The 27,362-nt window shown below is 41.5% G+C and overlaps 1 protein-coding gene across 8 annotated transcripts in view; it reads right to left on the reverse strand.

Moving 5' to 3' along the window:
• Positions 1-27,362, reverse strand: part of arhgef28a (Rho guanine nucleotide exchange factor (GEF) 28a) — a 390,430-nt gene that overhangs the window by 235,027 nt on the left and 128,041 nt on the right. For all 8 annotated transcript variants that reach the window (XM_059974562.1, XM_059974561.1, XM_059974559.1 and 5 more), the window contains 2 exons: positions 21,688-21,781; positions 846-919 (listed from right to left, as the gene is read on the reverse strand). In XM_059974562.1, the coding sequence (XP_059830545.1) occupies positions 846-919; positions 21,688-21,781 (168 nt within the window). The remainder of the gene's footprint in view (positions 1-845; positions 920-21,687; positions 21,782-27,362) is intronic.

Consider the following 27,362-nt stretch of genomic DNA (forward strand, 5'->3'; position numbering starts at 1 on the left):
TCAATTTTTGTTTCATCAGACCAGAGGACATTTCTCCAAAAAGTAAGATCTTTGTCCCCATGTGCATTTGCAAACTGTAGCCTGGCTTTTTTATGGCGGTTTTGGAGCAGTGGCTTCTTCCTTGCTGAGCAGCCTTTCAGATTATGTTGATATCAGACTCGTTTTACTGTGGATATAGATACTTATCTATCTGTTTCCTCCAGCATCTTCACAAGGTCCTTTGCTGTTGTTCTGGGATCGATTTGCACTTCTTGCGCCAAAGTACGTTCATCTCTAGGAGACAGAATGCATCTCCTTCCTAACTGGTATGATGGCTGCATGGTCCCATGGTGTTTATACTTGCGTACTACTGCTTGTACAGATGAACGTGGTACCTTCAGGCGTTTGGAAATTGCTCCCAAGGATGAACCAGACTTGTGGAGGTCCACAATTTTTTATCTGAGTTCTTGGCTGATTTCTTTTGATTTTGTTTGTAAACTTCTGACCCACTGGAATTGTGATATAGTCAATTAAAAGTGAAATAATCTGTCTGTAAACAATTGTTGGAAAAATTACTCGTGTCATGCACAAAATAGATGTCCTCAATGTCTTGCCAAAACTATATTTTGCTAATATGAAATCTGTGGAGTGGTTAAACAATGAGTTTTAATGACTTCAACCTGTGTGTGTAAACTTCTGATTTCAGCTGTACCTACCATTGAACTTCAAATGCAATATTAAAGTGCAATTTTTAAATCAAAAATACTTAAGAATAAAATCATTAGGATTCCATGTAGTTTATTTAATAACGAAAGCTTAAAGAAGTGAGTGTATCTACTTGAATGGAGAATCAATGAATCCATTACCTCAATGCAGACCTTCTTGTCTAAGTTTCCTGAAGACTGACCACCGTCACAGGAAAACATTTCAAAACAAGATCCTGTTTGAAAAAGTAAAAGAGAATTTTAACTACTTTAGCAGGTAAATGCTTGGTTGTATCTCCGAGAAGTAAAATTTTATCTTTTCTGGCTGTCTCAACTTTTTGCTACATGAGCCAATAAACTAAAACACATTGCAAGTCAAAACCTTGCTACACTCTGTTTAAGTAAGAAACCTATATTCACACATTAACACACTTCATTTAACTTCTGCCTAAAAGTAATTAGGATTCAACTTTTACACTGTTTATATAACCAATGAGCATAGAATATGTCGCACATATTCTTATTTCATCTTACCCAATCCTTCCAAATACTTCCAAAGACATTCAAATCCTCCACTTAATTTTACATTCTTAATTTTGCCCACGCATATCCCTGAATTCCGTATTTGGACTCCCCACAAATAGAAACATACTGAATTCGGATTTTAAAGACCTCTATCGGGGTACTTCTCAGTCGCTCTACCAGCCTGTTGTCTTTTCCCATGGATTCACCCTTTTAGTTCCACACTTAAACAACAGGCAGAGACCTCTGCTGGAATCTACAGGTGTTGACATTGTAAATCTTTCCTGCAGTCTCTCTGCTGCTTTTATTTCATTTGTAAAATGGAAATACTTTAACCGTTTTTAAAAATTAATTACACGGTCACCAACCTGAAAATTAACTCTCTACTGATGCTGCCTAATCAGATGAGTATTTCCAGCAATTTTACGCTTTTATTTCAAAATGATTGCATTCAAATATGCAAAAATAGAAAGCGTATAAATTATCTAAAAAACACCGAAAAAAAATCTGGTTCTAACTCATTTGATCCCACACTCTCAGAAACATTGCTTTTATTCTATGCAAACCTTCCTCACATTTTCTGCTACTAAGAACTAATCGGTTTTCTCTCTTTCCGGTTCTGATGCAGGATCTCTGAAACTTTAATGCAATCTGACAGCTGAGTGTTTCCAGTATTTTATTTCAGATTCCCTGTCCACTGTTTTAATGATGTTTAAATATGTTCATGATATCCAAGGGTTACAGCCCATAAATATTGCATATACTATACTTTTTTTATGAATCACACACATTGGATCAGGGCAATTTACGGCAATTCCAGACCAAAGGACAGTATAATAAAGTGGCTGAGAAACCACAAGGAAAGTGGAGTGTTCCGCATCACTGCTGAAACAACCTGCAACTTCTGGAATGTTTTCATGTGCATTCACAACAAAAGTCTGTACCTGGTGTTTTGTAACCAATAAAAAAAAATCAGTGATTTGACACAGATTTCAAGTTTATATAAACTATTTTCACTGCAGAATTCCCAGGCAAGCCTAGTTTAGCTAGAGCTAATTGAGTTTTTAACAACACGTTCAGTTATAATTTCTGCTGAACAATGTGACTAGGCCTGAAAATCTAATTTTACAAATGTACTGTTCATTCCCCCAGAAAATGCATGTTTAAAATTATAGAAGGGATTTCAGTTCTTGACTTTTATTTTTAAACCTTCATTTTGCATTTTGCATTTTGCACATATTAAAATATGATTGCATATTTTTGAATATGATCATCGTCATAGTTAAGTTAGATATGGCCTCATCCCTGGGAATAGTTTCATTCAGTTTTGTATATTTAATGAATTGAAAATCATAATTTACATATACAAGAAATACTCTTTTTCAAAACAATTACAGGAGTTGCAATCCTATATCAGGGCAGTATCAATACTTAAAGCAGAATTCTGGCTTCACACAAGGTCCTTAGCTAATCAGAGAGGTTTGTTTGTCTTAAATGTACTGTGACAAACTTGACACTTTATAAATTCAGTTCTCTAACCAGAGTGAAGTACTTGACAGCGCAGTACAGATAACATTGCTATTTTATACAATTGATGTTTATAGTTGCAAGTCCAATCTTGTTTCAGAGTTTTTTTAGTAATGGAATGTTTAGTAATGGAAGTTTAGGAACTCCAACCTGCCAGCAGAGGGTTCTGTTTTCAGAGCTATTAGAACATAGAACAATACAGCCCTTTAGCTTCAGCATGATGCAGTGATAACCTTCTAATCTACTCCAAGATTAATTTAATGCTTCCCTTGCCTACCGTAAAATCATTCAATAAGCTTCTGCACAAAATATCTGAAATAATATTATCTAGTGGGGTTTAGAATTCCTCTTGCAAGGTTAAATATTTTGTGCTGAACAACCCTAACGCAGAAGTTAATTATATCTTCTGTGTGCTTAGGACAGTTTTGTAAAATTTATTCCCGGCCTTTTACATACACAAGGTTCTGTATTTTATATTAGTTGACAACCAAAGACGTCAAATAACATACTTGACTATTCACAACTTGACTATGAAACATTTGCACAATATACCTCAGCTAATGAATAGCACATAGGGTTTGTCTACTTAGATAAGAAAAATAGTGAAATAAGGCAAATTGCTTTGTGAAATGGTGCTTATAAGTGTAAGTCCAATCTTGTTTCAGAGTTAACTAAGTTTAATCAGAGAAGGACTACAGAATGCATCCACACAAAGGAATCCCAGTGTAGGTGAAATACAGTAAGTTACCTTGGAAGTGCATCAAACAACGAAGTCAAATAGGATTTATGACATTGGTGATGAAGAACAAGAGTAGGGAAGCACTGCCAAACCTAGGCGTTTTCTGCTGAGACTAGATCTTGAGTACTATGCACAGTTTTAGATTCTTTAACTGAAACAACTTTAGAAATGATGTAGCAGAAATGGAAGGGATTCAGGGAATGTTGACAACATTGATTACTGGGATTGTGGTGAACTACATATACCTATCAGGACACGCCCCCCCCTCCCCCACTGACTGCTCCTGTGGCTCCTCCCACGGACCCCGGTATAACGGTGATTGAAGACACAGCCCCGGCCTCAGTCTCCAGGATGCAGTGTGGTGGTCATTTGCTGCTTGTTCATTCTTCCAGCCAATAAAAGCCGATATCTCGCCTCACGTCTCCGAGAGTTATTGATGGTGCATCAATTTTATTGGCTGGAAGTTTTAAAACATGGAGAATATTTTACGTCCAGAAAAATTAGACTTGGACCCCCAAGCTCCAGAAGCAGCTCTTGCCTTTGCACGGAGCAATAAATACTCCCCGCTGGTCGAGAGGGTTCACCTACTACATGCGAACCCCCAGTATGCCTACGTGGTCTTACCTGATGGGCGGGAGGACACGGTCTCCGTCCACGACCTGGCGCCCGCAGGAGCAGCAGACCACTACCCTGAACACTCCCCGGTAACTATGAACCCTGTACCCGAGGTGACACCGCGCACACCAAGCCCTACACAGACAGCTCACGACACTCCCATACTGGGCACCTCGCACACGCATGAGGGATCACTGACGCCTAGAAGGGCTGACACCTCCAGTCAGGCCGAAACCAGCACAACCACCATCTCCGGTGCAATCACAGCCGGTGCTACGTAGATCGCAGCGACAGATTCGACCACCTGATAGACTTAACCTGTAAATATACTTGTAAAAAACATCGCCCCCTGGGGACTCACTTTTAAAACAAAGGGGGGGGTGAATGTAGTGAACTACATACACCTGTCTGGACACGCCCCCCCCCCCCCCGCTGACTGCTCCTGTGGCTCCTCCCACAGACCATGGCTCCTCCCACGGACCCGGTATAAAGGTGACTGGAGACACAGCCCCGGCCTCAGTCTCCAGGATGTAGTGTGGTTGTCACTTGCTGCTTGTTCTTTCTTCCAGCCAATAAAAGCCGATATCTCGCCTCACATCTCCGAGAGTTATTGATGGTGCATCAGGGATGAAGCGAGTACCTTATGAGAAAAGGTTGAGCAGGATTTATCTTTGCTCTTTGGAGTTTAGAGAAATAGGGCAGCTGTTTTTAAACACCAGATTCTGAGGAAGCTTAGCAGGGTACAGACAGAGATTTTTCATGGGAAAATCTAGAAATTGGTGGCAATATTTCAGTGCAAGTGGTCAGGCATTTAACATTGAAGAGACCAGCTTGGAATCCTTCAGACTTCTCAGTCCCAAATGGGCAAGGCAAACAGATTTCGAGTCTATAGAGGAGTAATGAGGAAAATGAATCCAAACTCAAAATACAACCAGGAAAATGTAGCCAAAGCCAAAATTGGTTCCACTGAGTGATGCATCAGGAATTAAAGGCATTAATCCCTCCACTGATGTTCATCCCCCACCCAAATCTTTTACCCAGCAGTCTCAGTGTGTGTGTGTGTGTGTGTGTGTGTGTGTGTGTGTGTGTGTGCGCGTGTGTGTGCACGAGCCCCACCTCAACTCCTGGTGGAGTCGTCGGGACGCTGTCATGACAAGCTTTTTGCACCGATCTTTTTTTGGTGATTGCTCATTGTAATGTATGCCTTCGGCATCCTAAACCTGGCAGAGCCCTTCCCTCTCCAGGTTTTTTTTAAAACGAGGTTGAGTTGCTAGCTCGACTCTCACCCAGGCATGGATGGAAAGCGTGCAAGGGAGCTGGTCGGATTCGAACTCCAAGTCCAGCACTGATGCCACTACGCCACCAGCCAGTCAATTTAGTCCTTTTGGAGGTACTTAATGAATACTTTACTTCAGTATTCACTATGGAAAATTATCTTGGTGATTGTAGTGATGATTTACAGCTGACTAAAAAGCTTGAGCATGTAGATATTAAGAAAAAGGATGTGCTGGAGCTTTTGGAAAGCATCAAGTTGGATAAGTCATTGGGACCAGATGAGATGTACCCCAGGCTACTGTGGGAGGCGAGGGAGGAGACTGCTGAGCCTCTGGCAATGATCTTTGCCATCAATGTCATCAATGGGGACAGGAGAGGTTCCTGAGGATTGGATGGTTGCAGATGTTGTTCCTTTATTCAAGGAAAGGAGATAGCCCTGGAAATTATAGACCAGTGAGTCTTACCTCAGTGGTTGGTAGGTTGATGGAGAAGATCCTAAGAGGCAGGATTTATGAACATTTGGAGAGGTATAATATGATTAGGAATAGTTAACATGGCTTTGCCAAGGGCATGTTGTGCCTTACAAGCCTGATTGAATTTTTTGAGGATGTGACTAAACACATTGATGAAGGAAGAGCAGTAGATGTAGTGTATATGGATTTCAGCAAGGTATTTGATAAGGTACCCCATGCAAGGCTTATTGAGAAAGAAAGAAGGCATGGGATCCAAGGGGACATTGTTTTGTGGATCCAGAACTGGCTTGCCCACAGAAGGCAAAGAGTGGTTGGAGACGGGTCATATTCTGCATGGAGGTCAGTGACCAGTGGTGTGCCTCAGGGATCTGTTCTGGGACCCCTATTCTTCATGAGTTTTATAAATGACCTGGATGAGGAAGTAGAGGGATGGGTTAGGAAGTTTGCTGATGACACAAAGGTTGGAGGTGTTGTGGATAGTGTGGAGGGCTGTCAGAGGTTACAGTGGGACACTGATAAGATGCAAAACTGGGCTGAGAAGTGGCAGGTGGAGTTCAAACCAGATAGGTGTGAAGTGGTTCATTTTGGTAGGTCAAATACGAGGCAAAATATAGTATTAATGGTAAGACTCCTGGTAGTGTGGAGGATCAGAGGGTTCTTGGGGTCCAAGTCCATAGGACGCTCAAAGCAGCTGCGCAGGTTAACTCTATGGTTAAGGAGGCGTATGGTATATTGGCCTTCATCAATAGTGGAATTAAGTTTAGGAGCCAAGAGGTAATGTTGCAGCTATACAGGACACTGGTCAGACCCCACATGGAGTACTGTGCACAGTTCAGGTCACGTCACTACAGGAAGGATGTGGAAGCCATAGAAAGGGTGCAGAGGAGACTTACAAGGATGTTGCCTGGATTGGGGAGCATGCCTTATGAGAATAGGTTGAATGAACTCGGCCTTTTCTCCTTGGAGCAACAGAGGATGAGAGGTGACCTGATAGAGGTGTACAAGATAATGAGAGGCATTGATCGTGTGGATAGTCAGAGGCTTTTCCCAGGGCCAAAATGGTTGCCACAAGAGGACACAGGTTTAAGTTGATGGGGAGTTGGTACAGAGGAGATGTCAGGGGTAAATTTTTTACTCAGAGAGTGGTGAGTGTGTGGAATGGGTTGCCAGCAACGGTGTTGGAGGTGAATAGGGTCTTTTAGACAGGTACACGGAGCTTAGAAAAATAGAAGGCTACGGGTAAGTCTAGTAATTTCTAAGGTAGGGACATGTTCGGCACAACTTTGTGGGCCGAAGGGCCTATATTGTGCTGTAGGCTTTCTATGTTTCATTATCTTCATCTACTCTCCCAATAATCTCACATAGAAAGGTGTATGCCTTACAAATTTTCCCCAAATTACCACCTCCTGTATCATCACCCTGATGTAAAGTGGTCTTAGTCGAGCGCCTAAGGTCTACCTGCAAAGAGCAGGATTTTCCTATGGCCAACCATTTCAATTCCAATTCGGACATATCAGTCCATAGTCTCCTCTACTACCCCAATGAGGCCACACTCAAGTTGGAGGAGCAACACCTCATATTCCATCTATGTTGGCCTCCACCATGATGACATGAACATTGACTTCCAGTAGTTTCCCCCTCCCCCTTCTTCAATTCCACACACTGGCTCCCCTTTTACCTCTTCTTTTCTCTTCGTCTGCCTATCACTTCCTCCTGGTGCTCCTCCCATGATCGACTCTCCTCTCCTATCAGACTCCTTCTCCAGCCCTTTACCTTTTCTACCAGTTTCCAGTTTCTTACTTAACCCCTCCCCCACCCACCTATATTCACCTATCAACTTCTAGCTTGTACGCCTTCCCCGCCCCCGCCATCTTATTCTGACTTCTTCTCCCTTCTTTTCCAGTCTTGTTGAAGGGTCTCGGCCCAAAATGATGTCTCTTTTTTCTTGCCATAAACACTGCTTAGTTCCTCCAGCATTTTGAGTGAGTTGAATTGGATTTCCAGAATCTGTGGAGTCTCTTGTGTTACTAATTCTAATGACATGCAGAAATAGAGTCAAATATTGTCCAGGGGGATCTCAGGTCGCTGGAGAATTGATGCTGAGAAAGAAATATTTTACAATTTTCTGTCTTACAACAAAACAAAAAAAGTCTTATGCAATGTTTACAACTTTAAGACATAGGGAATATAGTCTCATGTTTCACAATTTTGAAAATTAATTTCCAGCCAAAGCAAAGAACTTTGGCACACAACAAACCATCAAGAATAGCCAACGAATCTGTAAATAAACTCTTCTGAAAGGATGGCAGTTAATGGGAAACAGATAAAATTAGTAATTTATAACATCATTGTGAACCACGCATAGCACAACACTACTATAGCTCAGGACATCCTGGAGTTCAGAATTCAATTCTGGCACCACGCTGTAAGGAGTCCTTGTATGCCCTCCCTGTGGAAGTCATGGGTTTTCCCCGCATGCTCCAGTTTCCACCCACAACCCAAAGACATACCCGGTCAGTTAACTGCTTATTGTAAATTGTCCCATGATTAGATTAGGGTTAATCAGGGTTGTGGAGTTGCTGGTGCATTTGGCTCGCAGGGGCTACTCTGCACTTTATTGCTCAATAAATAAGTAATACAGAAAGAGTGTAATGAGAAAACAGCCAGTGTGTTCCTCTGGTTACTGTCCTTGTGGAGATGAAATAGAAATAGATAAGTAGATAGATAGGTATAGATAGGTAGATAGATACTTTATCTATCCCAAAGGAAATTACAGTGTTACAGTAGCAATACAAGTGCACAAATATAAATATTAGAAGACAAGTAGAAAGAATAAAATTAAGTTACCACAAATAGTCTAACACGGGGGTCGGCAACCCGCGGCTCCGGAGCCACATGTGGCTCTTTTACGTCTGTGCTGCGGCTCCCTGTTGCTTTGGGAAATAATTGGTTGTGGCGACCCTTTTCCTGGCACATCCGAACCGACTCACAATTAGATAGCCTACGGGGGGGTTTGCGAGCACAGAGCTTTGGAGCCTCTGCGCCATGGGGGGCAGGTTGAGGGAGGCTTAAAAGTGAGGCTGAAGATTTCGAATAAAGTTTTTTCCTTCGACTGCAGTTACCGACTCCGTGTCGTAATTTTAGCGCTGTGTGTAGCACACCGCTACATGGTCAGTATTTAATTAAAATGTATTTTATGTTAGTTTGTTAGTTTTTGAAATGTAAATCTAAATTTGAAGATTATGGTGATCTTGTACAATCTAAATAAGACGTTGTGGCGACCCATTTCCTGACACATCCGAACCGGCTCACAATTAGCCAGCGTTCAGGCTAAGGGAGATAGCCTACGGGGGTTTGTGAGTACGTGTCTTTTGCAGCATCCGTGCCCATGGGGGGCGGGTTGAGGGAGGCTTAAAAGCAAGGCTGTTTAGTTCGAATAAAGCTATCTTTGACTGCAGTTTACTGACTGCGTGTAGCACACCGCTACAACGTGTTTTTATCGCTGGCTGTCCAGAGGGGAGGTGCTGAAACGCTTTGTCGCGTGTCTGGAAGAAGTGAAAACTTTCCTGGGCAGCAAAGGGCTCACCTTTCCTGAGCTGGAACAGCCAGAGTGGCTGGAAAAGCTACACTTCATGGTAGACATGACAGCGCACCTGAACACGCTGAACACAGCTCTTCAACGGGGTAAGGACGTACAGCCCTGCACATGTTGGAGGATGTTTTGGCATTCGAGCGCAAGCTGACGTTGCTTGCCAGAGATTTACAGAAAGGCACATTGTCTCACTTCCCCAATTTGAGAGAGTTCAAACAAGGTCACGACATGATAAATTCGGAATATTTACATTCTGCAATCATCGCAATGCAAACATCGTTTGGGAAACGTTTCTGTGAGTTCAGAGAGGAAAAAAACACATTATCCTTCCCGGTCACTCCCCTAAGCATCGATCCATCCCTACTGAATACGACTGCATTGTCAGGTGTGAGTCAACCTGACCAAGTATGATAAATATTTTAATTGCCTATTATTTTACGTATATTCATATGTTTTCATTGTTCAGTGAAATAGTCCTTTTATTTTTCAGGTTGACAGCTGGCTGACGTTATTTTTGGTTTGCTGCTGGCGGCAAATTTAAGTTTGGCGTTTTTCATAAATACAAGAAGGACTCAAATAGACATTGAGTATTTTACTTAAAAGTAACCTTCAACCCAACGTCTTTTTTTCGGAGGTCAAAATGTTTTTGTTGCATGCAGAAATGTAATTTCGTTTTCTCTGCAGGAGTTCATCAATTTCATAAATGCAACACATTATAGTTTGTTTATACATAGCATAAAGGCAAAACAAAACGTTGTATGCAGTGTTATTTCATTTTAAATGTCAAACGGGTTTTGCGGCTCCCAGTGTTTTCTTTTCTGTGGGAAACGGGTCCAAGTGGCTCTTTCAGTGGTAAAGGTTGCTGACCCCTGGTCTAACAGAAAAGGGTCATCACTTCGCCACCTATAGGCTGATTCATTAATTACAGAGCCTAATGCGTGAGGGTAAGAATAACCTCATATACGGTTCTTTGGAACAGCGCAGTTGTCTTAGTCTTTTACTAAAAGTGCTCCTCTGTTCTCAATTGCCAGGATTTTCCGTAGAGCCCTTTGTTCTACCACAGCCTCCAGTGTGTCCAGTTTCACACCTATAACAGAGCCAACTTTTCTAATCAGTTTATTGAGCCTGTTGGCATCACCTGTGTTGATGCCATTGCCCCAACACACCACCACATAGAATATTGCACTGGTGACAACAGACTGGTAGAACATGTGAAGGAGAGGCCTGCATACTCCAAAGGACCTCAGTCTCCTCAGGAAGTAGGGGCTACTCTGGCCCTTCTCGTACACTGCCTCTACTTGCCATCCTCCCTTATACACCCAACTATTGCTGAGTCATCAGAGAATTTCTGCAGATGACATAACCCTGTGATGTATTTAAAGTCCAAGGTATACAGGGTAAACAGGAAGGGAGCCAATACAGTCCCCTGTGGGGCCCCAGTGCTGCTTATAGCCACGTCTGACACATAGTTCTGAAGCTGCACGAACTGTGGTCTGCCAGTCGGTTATTCTCCCTATAGATGCTGCCTGACCTGCTGCGTTCCACCAGTGTCCTGTGTGAGAAGCTACTCAGCCAGTTCCATACAGGTACAGCTCTCCCCACCTCTGAGGATATCTACAAGAGGTAATGACTCAGGTAGGCGGCATTTATCCAGAACTCCAACCATCCAGGTCTGGCACGCTGTCCTGAAGCCGCACAAACTGCTCTGCCAGCCAGGTACTCCATTATCCAAGATACAATGCAAGTGCCAATCTGCATTCAAAAGAGCTTCCCCCACTTCCCCCCTCCCCCCCCCCCCCCGAGCAATGAGGGCTGTATGGTATTGAAGGAATATTTGTCCTCTTCTCAATGATACCTTCAGGAAGGAGGTACAGGAGCCTGAAGACACACACCTCAGGGTTTAACAACACTTCAAACAGGTTCTTGAATCCACCAAAAGAAAAACCCTAATGCTACCTCAGACTGTAGTTTAGTGGTCGCCAACCCGTCGATCGCGATCGACTAGTTGATCTTTGAGACTTTCCCAGTTGATCCCGAAAAAAAATGAAAAATAAATACACAAATACTGTTGAGAGATTGCTTCCGGGTTGCGGGGTTTTAGTTCTGTTCTTTCTGTCCAGTGTGCATGCATATAGCTCTCCCGCACTACACAGCATAATTCGCTGGTCCCCAGCCACCGGGCCGCGAGGAAACGATATGAATCAGCTGCACTTTCCCTCATTCCCTGTCAGCCCACTGTTGAACTTGAACTCACGCGAGGTCATCAGGTGACTAAACGCAGTGATACCCTCGCGCTAGGGTCCCTGGGCGGCCGGCAGGAAGTGCCATTGCTACTGGCCTCAAGCACTGCCTCTGAACCTGTTTAGCACACCGAACGTTTGTGGGGAATCCGGTGCTAAAATATTCGCAGACAACCTAATTTGGACTCAGCATTTCATAAGTATCAGAGCAGCTACCGTGCTGCGATCTACTGAAACAAACATTTGTTGGCCAACACATCCTACAAGGGGGGCAGGCGGGCACTCTCACACTCCCCACTCAGTCGACCGCGCTCTCCGGACTGTGACCTCTGGCCCTGAACTTGTCTTCTCGCCCCACCCACGACCAGCCGCACCTGGCCAAGGCGCCTGGCAGCGGGCAGGCGGGCGGGAGGCTGAGTTCGGGCCCGGAGGCTGTCTAATGAGGCAATGTCTCAAAACTGCTTCAGCACCTTAAGTCCAAGCACCCAGCACTTAAAGACAAACCTGCTGAGTTTTCTCAGCAGAAAAAAATGTGAGCAAGCAGGACAGAAGCCGAGAGCCAAGAAAACTAGAATAGACTGGACATAAGGAACCTGCTTTGATAATTGCTGTATTCCGGTCATGTTTAACATTCCCCCCCCACCCCCGCCCCCGTCGGCCAGTCCACAAGAATATTATCAATATTAAACCGGTCCGTGGTGCAGAAAAGAAAAGGGTGGGTACCCCCAGTGTTTATATTTTATTTATACTTCCGGGTTGTGGGGTTTTACTTCCGGTCTTTTCTGCCCTGGTGTGCAAGCCTGTAACTAATTGATGTGGGGTCAATCTTGCCTTTTACTAAAGCCGAGGTAGGGGATCTTGGGCTTAAAAAGGTTGGTGACCACTACTGTAGTTCTTTTTTTCTCTCACTGTTTGCACTAATGTCTCTGTATGCTTCTGTTGTCATGTGAGTTACGTATTTATCTTAATATGAGTTTATGTTAATATGTTCATAATGTACCAAGCTGCTGCTGCAAAAAGCTCATTTTCACTGCATTTACTCCCTAGTGTAGGTAGCCTATGACAATAAAATTGAAATTTGAAACCTTTCCATGCTCACCAAACACATCCTCAAAATGCAACACCTCATCTTCTGGCCGGGCACAATAGAGCTTTCTGGACTCTGCATGGGAGTTCAACAATTGCACATAATCACATTTCCTGCATTCCTAGACTTTTCCTCGGGTAATTTTAGGTAATTATTTTGCTTGTCCTGTTTACAACAGGTAAGATTGTTCATTTGTTCCCAAATGCTTCCATTGCCATCCTTCTTCTCCAAGGACAAACTTTTTTTTGTGTTACACAATCTTGTTTTATTTAGAATTCTTCTGTCTTCCACCCTACCATATATCTTTATTTCTCTCTCTTCCTCACTCCTAGTTTGTGTCCTTAAAACCAATTTTGTCCAACTTGACGAACAGCCTACTCCTGCCCCTACTACTTACGTTCCTTTGTTAAAATTTTTACAACTCTTGAGTGTTTCCAGCATTTTCTGCTTTTATTTCAGCTTTTCAGTTTTGTAGTATTTGCAGTTGCTTTCTTTTTTATTATTATTAAGAGCAAGGAATAGCAGGACTTCCTCCACAATACTCACCAACACAGATCTTTGCTAAAACAAAAGTCCATTCATTCAGATTGAACAACTATCATTCAATGGACAACACACAAAATGCTGGTGGAACACAGCAGGCCAGGTAGCATCTACAGGGAGAAGCACTGTCAGAACCTTCGTCAGGTCTCGGCCCGAAACGTCGACGGCGCTTCTCCATATAGATGCTGCCTGGTCTGCTGTGTTCCACCAGCATTTTGTGTGTGTTGGGGTTTGAATTTCCAGCATCTGCAAATTTCCTCGTGTTTTATCATTCAATGGTTCCACTTAATATCAGAGAAGGTATTCAGTGTACAGCCTGAGGTTCATCGAAGAAACAAGAAAATCCCAAAGTGTGAATGACAGAAAAACGTCAGAACCCCTAAACCCACCCTCCCCCACACCCCTCCCACACACAAGCAGCAGCAAAGCATCAGCCCTCCCCTTACATGTTCCAGCAGGAAGCAACAGCCCTGCCCCCACCACCTACCATGCAAGTAGTATAAAGCCCCCAAATTCAAAGCAAAAAATGGGTTTTCTAAATCATGCAACTCTGAAATGAAATGAATGAAACAGAATCAAAAGAAGAGCTAGAAACAATCAGAATCACTCATATGTGTTGTGAAATTTGTTAACTTAGCAGAAGCAGTTCAATGCAATACATCATATAGAAAAAAACGATAGATAAATAAATAAATAAGAGTACTAGTATATTGAACAGATTTTAAAAATATCCAGAAACAGAAATAATATGTTAAAAATGTGAGGTAGTGTTCATGAGTTCAATGTGCATTTAGGAATTGGATGGCAGAGGGGAAGAAGCTGTTCCTGAATTGCTGAGTGTGTGCCTTCAGGCTTCTGTACCTCCTACCAGATGGTAACAGTGAGAAAAGGGCATGCCCTGGGTGTTGGGGGTCCTTAATAAGAGACGCTGCCTTTCTGAGACACCACTCCTTGAAGATGTCCTGGATGCTTTGTAGGCTAGTACCCAAGATGGAGCCGACTAAATTTGTTCATCTGGTAAGGAAACAATTATTATTGGCTAGCAGATTCAGCTATTGTGACTCAGCTATTGGACATATTATTGAGCTATGTGACTCAGGAAGTTGATTGCAAATCCATAATTTGTTGCAGTCACAAACCAGGAGAGTGGACATTAAGTGGCTGACAACAGCCAGTGCAGATCTGACTGACTTAATTGACTTAACTATTTTCTGAATAATAAATTAGTTTTCTCCATTTTCCTCATCATCATGTCATGGCACTCAGTCTTAACCAATCATTGATATTTTTACATACTCAAAAGGATATTAAACTTGAAGAACTATGAATTTCAAGATAGAACACACAATAGTTCAAACTCATATGATTAGTTTTGATTTTTTAATGAAGTGGCATTGAAGTCTCATTTTCTTGCTCACGTATTTTATTAACACAGCTCTGTGTACTTCAGTGAATTCACCTTCATTTACATGTGCAAAATCTACACTTGGACAGCCTGTTCAATACATTTCCTGCATAACAACATGCACAACAATTACCTTTGCAATCCCTTCCAAAAAAGTTAGTCCACCTAAAAGATAGTTGTAGAATCATAGTTGAAAGTTAATTTGCTTCTTTGATACAAGAGTTGTAGAATTACATAAAATGATTCTATAATGCAGAACATTAGCACTGGTTGAATAAAAGGAAGATAGCAGTTTAAGATAATAGCAAACAAAATGTAAACCCCTAATTGCTAATTTTAAAATAATGAAAGAAGTTCAGAAGAAATAAAACATAGATGTAAAGGAATACAAACATGTTCAAAATTGGAAGTGCATAAAGCTACAAGCCCTAGAATTCATTCATAAATCATATCAACTCCTACTCCTGCTCTCTTCTCAAAATCTGGTTTTTAAATCCAACTGATTATTTTACTCTAACATCTTTTTCTGCAACATGCTTACAAATTTTGTACTCATGGGCTGAGATTTTTGTCGTTTCACATTATAGACAGAAGAGAAATGCAAACTGCCCCCATGCTGAGGGGTTTAAGATTTTCACAGTGAAGCAAATGAAGAAACAAATACATATCCAAATTGGAGTAATAATTGCTTGTCCCAATTGCAGAAAATACATTCCCAGTGTATCAACAGTCTACTTATTTCCATTGCGTTCACTTATATTTCGTTCCCTCACTCATCTCGTTCATAAATTCCTAACTTGTTCCCTGTTTAATCTCTTCTAAGCTCATCAGGGAATTGTGAAGCAACATTTCTAAGCCGGAGATTCCTGTAAGTATCAAGCTTAACTGATCTGACTTCTCCATCTCCCCCTACTGCAGCAGGAAAACTATCTGAAATGTTAAAATACTTCCACTGTATGTTGCCCTGAAAAGGTTCAGATGACTTAAGTATGGAGCTCCACCTGGTGTTTTCCTGACGTAGTTAAAATCCAGCATTATTTTAGGCTTTTCTGGATAAATCTCAATTGCTAAGACAGAAATGCAGCTCATCAACTTATTATATCTATTTAGAATATGAAATCAAATCATCTAAAAAATACAAATTATTGCTCTTACAATGATCTCAGGTGTAAAAAATGATAAGGAGGAGCTATGACATAAAAAATGACAGAATTAGTAGAAACAAAGTTGAGGATAATTAGACAAGAAGCAGTCTGAGGGACAGAAGGTAATGCCAAAATCAAGAGTGAGTGTGACAAATGGGAAGGGATGAGCAAACAGGAGAAGGAGGCGAAAGGAAGTGAAACAGCAGTAATGCACAGGTAAGGGAGAGGGGAAATAAGGATACACAGAAAGAAGTAGGCAAGAGGCCGGGAAAAGGGAGGCACAAGAGAAAAAGGAATGGGGAAAATGAACATCAATAACAATTTTAGCTGAAGCTGCTGAAATAAATGAATGCAAGCTGCAATCTTGAAGCTGGAAGCTCTTGGCAATGTTAACAACAGAAAGATCTGGGTACAGAAGTAGTACTAATCCTACACAGCTGAAAAACGGTTTAAACTAGGATACAACAACATTCTGTCCATTTCTGTGTACCATAGTGCTTGTAATGAAATTCCACTGGAAACTTAGCACATTTTGTTTGATGATGCTCTTTATAAAGAGATTAGCTTCATATGTCACAGGTATATGGAAATATCAAAACATAGAGTCCAAGGGGATGCTGGGGGCAGGCAGCAACTGTCGCCATGCTTCCAGCGATAACACAGCAGGACCACATCTTATTAACCCGTAAATCTTTGGAGTTTAAGGGGAAATCCACGTGGTCATGGGGAGAATATACAATATCCTTACAGGCACCAGTGAAAATGCAATGCTAGCACCGCATTGTGTAATGCCAACCACTAATTTATGAAAATTACATACAAGTAGATAAATTTTTGAAAGGTCAAGAAGGTGAGGGTGATGAGAATTGGTAGAAGAGAGATAAGACCTGGAGCAGATCAACTACGATCAGGTTGATAAACGACGGGGCAGGTTTCAGGGGCTAAGTGACCTCTTACTATTTCCTTATGTTCCTCCATTCCACAAAATATAAAATTTGCTTCACATACCCTTAACCTCAGTCTGAAAGGTAGTTCTTATTTACTCAAAGAACCACCAGCCTTTACAAAACTAGGTTCTCATGAAACAGAGCCAGTATTCAAAATGCATTCTTCATCCACAAAGCAACATTACGTCATTTCACAGTGTGCCTCGACTACCCATGAAGTGTGAGTTAACAGTTGCGGGACCATACCAGGCCGAATGCAGTTGCTTTTCTCCATTTGCTTCCCAATGATCCATAAGGGAGGTCACCCACACTCTATACTTAAGGAGAAAATATGTCACATACTTCTCCTGCTGCCCATCAAAGAGATAACTGTTGGCTTCCCAAAATAGCAGCCATTACATCCCTGGCATCTTCCTGCCCGAACAAATGGTAATATCCCTAGAGAATCCAAATGGGCCCCTTGTACAAAGAATGCACCTCCTATTGTTCAACGGTATATCCATGTCCCTACAAACCCTGGAGAGCATCTCTTATTTCCCCTTCCTCAGCCATCACTGCAGCTTAAGTCCGGGCCAGACTGGAGGCCTGATGTCTAAGAGTGCAGAGCCAAGGGCTGGAGGCCCAGAGGCCTGTCCTGAGGATAAAGACCTGTCTGTGGATGTGAAGAGGGTTGTGGGGTGGCTGGGAAGGGAAGGAGGCTAGTTTTGCTGCAGCTGCTGCTCGTGTTGTTCTGCGTTGTTTTGAACATTGTGGGCATGGCATCTTGGCATCAGCGTAAGTGGAGACACTTGTAGGCTGTTCCCAGTGCATCCCTGAGCAACTGCATTGGTTGTTAATGCAGATGGCAAATTTCTCTGTGCATTTTGAAGTACATGTGATAAATAAATCTGAATCTGATCACTTGATTTGTTCTTTCTATTTTGGTATGTCCCTTTAAGGATAGAGTATAGAGTTCCCAGCTATGGGCTAAAAGCCAACAGCCATAGGAACTTGCATGACCTGGCAGAGCAAACTAGCAACAGCTTCTGTCAGCATCACAACCAAAGATCTTGATCTTTATGAGACTAATACAAACAGCTTTAGGGTGAGTCAGTCAGAAGTTAATAATGCATGCCCTAGGTTCCTGTATTCTAATTAGCTGCAGATATATAGCTATTTATGTATTTTGAGATCCTAATCCTGCCGTTTTTACTGGCTAATACTGTAGCTGATAGAACCTCACTATTTTTGTATAAAATAACAAAAATCCAGATCACAACACAGGACACTGATTGAGAAGAAAATCAGACCCACAGTGCTGGATGTCAAAATGCTTCTGGAAGGCATCCAGTCCAAATGATGCAAATAATTCAGTGAAATTACCAATTCAGACAAAGCATATTTGGCTCATTAGGTATTTGTTATGTTTCTAATTATTTACGATACCAAATAGAAAAACAAAGTCTAAGATTCATTGTCTCTGATTCAAAAGGCCTCACATTCAGGCAGAACTTCAGAAAACAAAGAACAAGATAACATCTGGCTCCTTCCCCAACTCTGTACTCTGAAAAAAGGTGCAAATGATCAATGCATCAATAATTTTCCAGTAATGCACGTCTTTTTCCCATGAAATGTTTCCCCTAGAATGATGACAAGCAGTGGCAATCAACAGCAGCATGTAAACAAGTTTATCCTACTGTGGCATATAAAGAAAATCACAACTAATGTAATACTGGAAGCCATAGAACCATAGAACATTACAGCACAGAAATAGGCCTTTTGGCCCTTCTTGGCTGTGCCGAACCATTTTACTGCCTAGTCCCACTGACATACACCTGGCCCATATCCCTCCATACACCTCTCACCCATGTACCTCTCCAAGTTTTTCTTAAATGTTAAAAGTGAGCCCACATTTACCACTTCATCTGGCAGCTCATTCCACACTCCCACCACTCTCTGTGTGAAGAAGCCCCCACTAATGTTCCCTTTAAACTGTTCCCCCTTCACTCTTAACCCATGTCCTCTGTTTTTTTTTCTCCCCTAGCCTCAGTGGAAAAAGCCTGCTTGCATTCACTCTATCTATACCCATCACAATTTTATACACCTCTATCAAATCACCCCTCATTCTGCTACGCTCCAGGGAATAAAGTCCTAACCTATTCAACCTTTCTCTGAAACTCACTTTCTCAAGTGAACTCACTTTCTTGGTGAACTCACTTTCACCGGCAACATCCTTGTAAACCTTCTCTGCACTCTTTCAACCTTATTAATATTCTTCCTGGAATTAGGTGACCAAAACTGCACACAGTACTCCAAATTCGGCCTCATCAATGCCTTATACAACCTCACCATAACATTCCAAACTCTTTTACTCAATACTTTGATTTATAAAGGTCAATGTACCAAAAGCTCTCTTTATGATCCTAACTACCTGTGACACCACTTTTAGGGAATTTTGTATCTGTATTCCTAGATCCCTCTGTTCCACTGCACTCCTCAGTGCCCTACCATTTACCTTGTATGTTCTACCTTGGTTTTTCCTTCCAAAGTGCAATGCCTCACACTTGTCTGCATTGAACTCCATCTGCCATTTTTCAGCCCATTTTTCCAGCTGGTCCAGATCCCTCTGCAAGCTTTGAAAACCATCTTCACTGTCCACTACACCTCCAATCTTTGTGTCATCAGCAAATTTGCTGATCCAATTTACCACATTATCATCCAGATCATTGATATAGATGATAAATAACAATGGACCCAGCACTGATCCCTGTGGCACATCACTAGTCACAGGACTCCACTCAGAGAAGCAATCTTCCACTATCACTCTCTGGCTTCTTCCATTGAGCCAATGTCTAATCCAATTTACTACCTCACCATGTACACCTAGCGAATGAATCTTCCTAATTAACCTCCAATGCGGGACCTTGTCAAAGGCCTTATCCACTGCCTTCCCTTCATCCACTTTCCTTGTAACCTCCTCAAAAAACTCTAATAGATTTATTAAATATGACCTACCACGCGCAAAGCCGTGTTGACTCTCCCTAATGTCCCTGTCTATCTAAGTACTTGTAGATCCTCTCTCTTAGTACTCCTTCCAATAATTTACCTACTACCAACGTCAAAATTACCGGCCTATAATTTCCAGGATTACTTTTAGAGCCTTTTTTAAACAACAGAACAACATGAGCTATCATCCAATCCTCCAGCACCTCACCCGTAGATAGTAACATTTTAAATATATCTGCCAGGGCCTCTGCAATTTAAACACTAGTCTCCTTCAAGGTCTGAGGGAATACCCTGTCAGGTCCTAGGGATTTATCTGCTCTGATTTGCCTCAAGATAGCAAGCACCTCCTCCTCTTCAATCTGTATAGGTTCCATGACCTCACTACTTGTTTGCCTTATTTCCATTGACTCCATGACAGTTTCCTTAGTAAATACAGATGTAAAAAACCCATTTAAGATCTCCCGCATTTCTTTTGGTTCCATACATAGCCAACCACTCTGATCTTCAAGAGGACCAATTTTATCCCTTACTATCCTTTTGCTCTTAATATACTTGTAGAAGCTCTTTGGATTATCCTTCACCTTGACTGCCAAAGCTACCTCATGTCTTCTTTTAGCCCTCCTGATTTATTTCTTAAGTATTTTTTTGCACTTTTTATACTCCTCAAGTACCTTATTGGCTCCCTGTTTCCTATACATGTCATACATCTCTCTTTTTTTAAAATCAGAGTTCCAATATCCCTAGAGAACCAAGTTTCCTTATTCACTTTGCCTTTAATCCTGATAAGAACATACAAACTCTGCACTCTCAAAATTTCTCCTTTGAATGCCTCCCATTTACCAATCACATCCTTGCCAGAGAACAACCTGTCCCTATCCACGCTTTTTAGATCCTTTCTCATTTCTTTAAATTTGGCTTTTTTTCCAGTTTAGAACCTCAACCCGAGGACCAGATCTATCTTTATCCATGATTAAGTTGAAACTAATGGTGTTATGATTACAGGAACCTCAGTGTTCCCCTACACACACTTCTGTCACCTGTCCTAACTTGTTTCCTAATAGGAGATCTAACATTACATCCCCTCTAGTCGGTACCTCTATATATTGATTTAAAAATCTTTCCTGAACACATTTTACAAACTCTAACCAGTCTAGACCTTTAACAGTATGGGAGTCCCAATTAATACACGGAAAATTAAAATCTCCTACTATCTCAACTTTAAGTTTCCTGCAGTTGTCTGCTATTTCTCTGCAGATTTGCTCCTCCAATTCTCGCTGTCTATTGGGTGTCTATAACACAACCCCATTAATGTGGTCATAATTCCTGTTTCTCAGCTCCACCCATATGGCCTCAGTAGACAAGCCTTCTAATCTGTCCTGCCTGAGCACTGCTGTAACATTTTCCCTGACTAACAATGCCAACCCCCACCCTTCATCCCTCTGCCTCTATCACATCTGAAACATCGGAACCCTGGAACATTAAGCTGCCAGTCCTGCCCCTCCTGTAGCCAAGTTTCACTAATGGCTACTATGTCATAATTCCACATTTCAATCCACACCCTCAGCTCGTCAGCCTTCCCCACAATATTCCTCGCATTGAAATAGACACATCTCAGAAGATTATTACCACCACACACAACCTTTCTATTTGTGACTTTGCATGAACCTTAAACATCACTTATTTTCACCCCCGTTCCACTATCTACTCTGGCACTCTAGTTCCCATCCCCCTGCAAATCTAGTTTAAACCCCCCACCAATAGCAATAGCCATTTGAAAATCAGAACCACTTTCAAATTTCTGCTCTCATTAAATTCTGTTTAAGAATTTATAATTATATAACAGAGTTCTGCTACACTAAGCTTCCAACAAATTGAATGCTAAACTAAATGAAACACTTCATAAACATACCTTCATCTAATTCTGCTTCATTATCAGCCTCTTCCATAACAGGGAGGCCCAACATCACTTCCTTTGTATTACCGATGTTCTGAAAAGCCTGCACCTGGAACAAAGCACAACCACAAGCTTACTTTTTATTTTATTATTAATTTCACAGGTTTCTAAACAACACTTCATCTGAACATTTGAAGTACAGGTAATCCCCGAGTTACAAATATCCGACTTACGGACAACTTGTACTTATGAACCGAGGAAGGAGAACGCTTTCCACCATTTTAAGTTGGATCGCGATGCCGTCCGCCATTTTAAGTCATTGTAGTTGACACTGTGTTGAGTGTTTAACTTTGTATTTGGTTTAAATTTTTCTTAGTAAGATTCACCCTGACCCTGTCTGCCCCCCCCCCCCCCCAGCCTCATTCCGGTCGGCTGGTGGCGCAGTGAGATCAGTGCCGGGCAGGAGAATGGAGTTTCCCGAGTTCAATCCAGTGATAAGCCATTCTCGTGCCAGGTTGATGTCAATCCAGTGACTCCGTACCATCTGTGCTGGGTTCTCGCAACTCGACCTCATAAAAAAACACTGCCATCTCCAGTTTAAATTCCCAAGTGGAATATTGTGGATGATCAAATACCCAAACCCAGCACAGCCCCCACGTCTCATTTAGCCTGTCTCAGTGGGGTGGTCCTTAGGACCCAGTGGACCTCGGGAGCCGGCAAAGCTCGCGCCCGCAGTGTTTCTGTTCCATTGACGGGAAGCGATCGTGATTGAAAATAAAGTGGAAATAATAAAGCGTTTGGAAAGAGGTGAAACGCCATCGGTCATTGGAAAAGCGTTAGGCTACAGTCGGTCAACGATCGGAACAATTTTAAAGGATAATGGATAAAGTGAGAATAATGGTGCATCTGAAAGGCAATGAAAGCTGCAATTATTATTAAGCAACGCAGTCGTTTAATTATTGGAATACATACGTTTCTTAAGTGTTTTATATGCATAGAAAGGTAAAAGATATACTACATACTAAGACAAGCGTTTGACTAACTGACGCTAAATAATACCGGATGTACTTGTTCCGACTTCCGTACAAATCCGACTTAAAGACGGACTCAGGAATGGATCTCGTACGTAACCCGGGGACTACCTGTATGTTATCATTAAGAAGAGAATTTTACTGTTTAAGGAAGATCAAATATTATGCATTTCATGCCGGAAGAATTACTTAACTATTCAGAATTTCTCCAGCATTAAAGATACTACTAAGGAAATTATATCAGAATAAAAGAAAATAATACATCTTGAATTAATATCATTTCTTAAAATTTAAACCGTCTAAATAATGTGCATAAATTAATAACATTATTTTTAATCTTTGACAATTACTTAATTTCCAAGCGGGAAATGATAAATGAAACTATTTGGTATAATGTTGGTCTGGGCTACGATGGACAAAGAAATCAAAATGCAAGATTTACCAAGGTCAGATAGACTGAAATGGTAATATCCTTTGGAATACCATCAGGTCTAATTCCCAAATCAGTAAAACACAGTGGATTCCAATTAATGGGAACACGATGTGACCAATATATTTTGGCCCAGTTAAGTAGCTGCCCCAATTAGTCAAAGTTTCATGGAAATAGTTAAAAACATATAAAAATGACAAACTGAGTAACAAATTATGTATTCAAATGAAATAAAGTACAAATTAGAATACTACCAATACACTACAGTACTATAAAACTGTGAATTAGTTCCTAATACTTATCAACAGAGGAATACATCCAAGTACCATTCTTATGACTGTAAATGAACAAAATTAGCACAGGCACCAAGTGCAGATAATGGAGTGCCTCCATACAAATTTCATCTTCCAAATCTTCAGTATCATTGTAACATTCAAGATGATTGCCATAACTTTCAAGCTCCCCATAGTATTGAATTGAATGGACTTCATTTCTTACATCCTTCACATACATGAGTAAAATCCTTACATTACATCTCCGTCTAAATGTGCAATGTGCAATTTACAGTAATTTGTAATAAATAGTATGTACAACAGGACAGTCAATATAGCATAGAAATACAATTGTATTAGCATTAATTAATCAGTCTGATGGCCTGGTGGAAGAAGTTGGTCCTGGCTTTAATGCTACAATACCATTTCCCAGATGGTAGCAGCAGGAACAGTTTGTGGTTGGGGTGACTCGGGTCCCCAATGATCCTTCGGGCCCTTTTTATGCACCTGTCTCTGTAAATGTCCTGAATAGTGGGAAGTTTACATCCACAGATGCGCTGGACTATCTGTACCACTCACTGCGGAGACCTGCGATTGAGGGCAGTAGAGTTTCCATACCAGGCAGTGCTCTCAATTGTGCCCCTGTAGAAAGTCCTTAGGATCTGGGGATTCATGCCAAACTTCTTCAACCATCTGAGGTGAAAGAGGCACTGTTGTGCTTATTTTACCACACAACCAGTGTGTAAAGACCACATGAGGTCCTCAGTGATGTGTATGCCGAGGAACTTAAAGCTGTTCACCCTCTCAATCCCAGATCCATTGATGTCAATAGGGGTTAACCTGTCTCCATTCCTCCTGTAGTCCACAAACAATTTAATGAGGTACTGAAATAATTTCATTTGCACTCCCAGCTGTTTCTGGCATCTCCAAGTCAGAATGCTTGAAACTGCAGTGAGCAAAACAGTTCTGAATTGCCTTACTGCTTACTTCTTGCAAACTATCAGTGACAGAAATCACATTTTTGAACACAAATACGCCCAACTGATGCTATTTAAAAACTGCTCAAAGCACAATGCTGTGTCTAACAGCCACACAAGGGCACACTACCGAGATGAGTTAGAAACTGCTCTGCAACAGCCTCCTGCCCCAATTAGGCCAAATAGTGCCCCAAATAAATGAAGGGAATCCTGCCTACTCAGACAAAATGTTTGAAAAAGTAACATTGAATTTGAATAAAAGTTCAGTTTAAGGGGTAGATTTGAAGATGATCTTTAAAGTATAGAGGGATGGAGAGCCAGCGATATTTGCCAAATGGCTCTAATGGCATAAAGCACATCTGCCATTAGTGAGACATAGGAGTGGAGAGTGCACAACAGAAGGAGTGTTGTGATCTTCGAAGATTGCAGGGCTAGAAGAGGTTTACAGATATATAGTGGGCCTTGGCTAAGATTTGAACACAAGAATAAGCCAATGTTCAAATGCAAAATGCTGGTGCATTTTGGTACCAGAGGAGTGATGAAAGGGGCTTCAGTTTCAGCATTCTTGCTCATCAATACGGTAACAAAATTCTTTCAGTTAGTCCTGACGAAGGATCTCGGCCCGAAATGTTAACTGTGCTTCTTCCTACAGATGCTGCCTGGCCTGCTGCGTTCCACCAGCATTTTGTGTGTGTTGCTTCATTTATCATTTGTTTCCTGGGAACTAGGTAATCTTCTGGAAGACTGTACACTCCGGGTTCGAACCTGTGTTCTACTCCGAGGATGCAGTCACCTCACAGAAACAAGCATCACCTTAAAGGGATGATGATGATATTCACATTGTGGAGTCCTCTCGCTACAGATATGTACAAGCAATGGTCACAGCCCAATGAAACTAACAGCACCACAAAGGAATACATATTATTTGCCCAGGCAGCACCTTATTACTCTCTCACTCCACCAAGTGTCAGAATCCCAAATAGGCCTGATAGTCACAACAGTAAATAAATAATTTTTCTCTACCACAGGATCATCAGAATCAGAATCAGGTTTAAGATGTGATATTTGTTGTCTTTGCAGCAGCAGTAGTACAACACAATGCATAATAATAGAAAAATCTCCATGAATTAATATATACATAGTATTTAAATTAAATAACTAGTGCAATAAAAAAAATAAAAAAATAAAATAAAATTTGAAAAGTAGTGAGGTACCATTCATGAGTCCAATGCCCATTTAGGAACTGTGTATCAGAGGGGAAGAAGCTGTTCCTGAGTCGCTGTGTGTACCGCCTTCCTGATGGTAACAATGAGAAGAGGGCATGTTTCAGGTGATGGGGGTCCTTAGTGATGGATGCCACCTTTTTGATGCATTGTTCCTTGAAGATGTCCTGGATGCTATGGAGGCTAGTGGAAAGTTTACAACTCTTTGCAGCTTATTTCGATCCTGTGCAGTAGGTGCTCCACCCCACCCCACCCTGTACCAAGCAGTAAGGCAGCCAGTTAGAATGCTCTCCATGGTACATCTGTAGAAATTTGTGAGTGTCTTTGGTGACATACCAGAGTTCCTCAAATGCTCAAACAGCAAGTAGTCCCTGGTCGGGAGCTTCCCAAGAGCCTCATGGTAGTAAAAGTTGGCTTTCATAACTTTGCAACTTCTACTTTTGTTAGATCAGAAGAGAAGGAGTAACAGTGGCACCATATTAAGTTATAAACCTGTTAAGTGTTCTGCTAAGAAAGACACCTGAATAATAGATGAATTTAAGATTATCACTGTACTGGGAATTAGACTGACCTGTATCACATTCTACCCTCGGAAGTATGGTAGAAAAGCAGAATCTAATTCTGCACTGTCAGCAAGGTAATTTATTGAAGCTGGATGAATAGTTTCAATACTCTTTAATGTAGGATTACAAGACTGGTGAAGAGTGTAGTAAGGATTGTTAACTCCAGCAAGGTTTTGTGTAAATACACAAGCTGGGAAATGAGACCACTGGAATCACTGAGCAATTAACTTGCCTAGCCCTCCTTCTCTACTACATTCCAATTTCATTTCCCACACATTCCCCTTTTGCTGAATATTGGTACACTATTCCTCCTTCAAATACAGTTTTCTTCATAATATGAGGCTGTGAACACTATAACACAGTGGTATGATGCCGTAGTCTCCCTAAATGTTAAAATAAAGACAGGAAATTTTGAAATACTCAGCCAGTCATAGTGGGAAAAACAATTAATTTTTCAGGTCGACGACCTTGCACCAGAATTCAGAAGACACATACTGGAGCAGCATCTGTAGTCTCCAGCTGTCTGTTGAAACAGTAACTCTGTTCCCCAGCTGCCTATTGACCTTCAAAATATTTCAAGCACTTTGCTTTGACTTTCCATTTCCAGCATCTGTAATATTATTTTCCTTTGGATTTAATGAGTAGATAAGTGTGTAATGGCACAGCTTGAGCGGCTGAAGAGGGTATTTAACAGCCAACCTCACGGGGTAGGTCTGCAGACACAGCACCCAGAAAACCATCCGATATAGGAACAGAAATAGGCCATTTGGCCCTCAAGTCTCCTCTACCATTCAGTCATGGATTTTTTTTTTAACTTTTGTCAACTTAATTCTCACCATAATCCTTAATCCCCTTTCCAATCAAGAACCTATCAGTCTCTGCCTTCAATACAGCCAACTATTTAGCTACTACAGCCTTCTGTGGCAACAAATTGCACAGATTCACAATCTGCAGGCTGAGGAAATTCCTTGTTATTGCAGTTCTAAAGGAACATTCCTTGATTCTGAGGCTCCGCCCTCAGATCCAGGACTCCACTACTAATGGTAATGTCTCTTCAGATATGCTCTATGGGGGCCTTTCAATATTTGGTAGCTTTCAATGATCTTCCCTTTCATCCTTCTGAACACCACTGAGTACAGGCCCACAGCCAGGTTTATTATCACTGACAAATGTCATGAAATTTGTTGTTTTGCA

This window comes from Hypanus sabinus, chromosome 7 (genome assembly GCF_030144855.1).
Source record: "Hypanus sabinus isolate sHypSab1 chromosome 7, sHypSab1.hap1, whole genome shotgun sequence".
Classification (NCBI taxonomy): domain Eukaryota; kingdom Metazoa; phylum Chordata; class Chondrichthyes; order Myliobatiformes; family Dasyatidae; genus Hypanus; species Hypanus sabinus.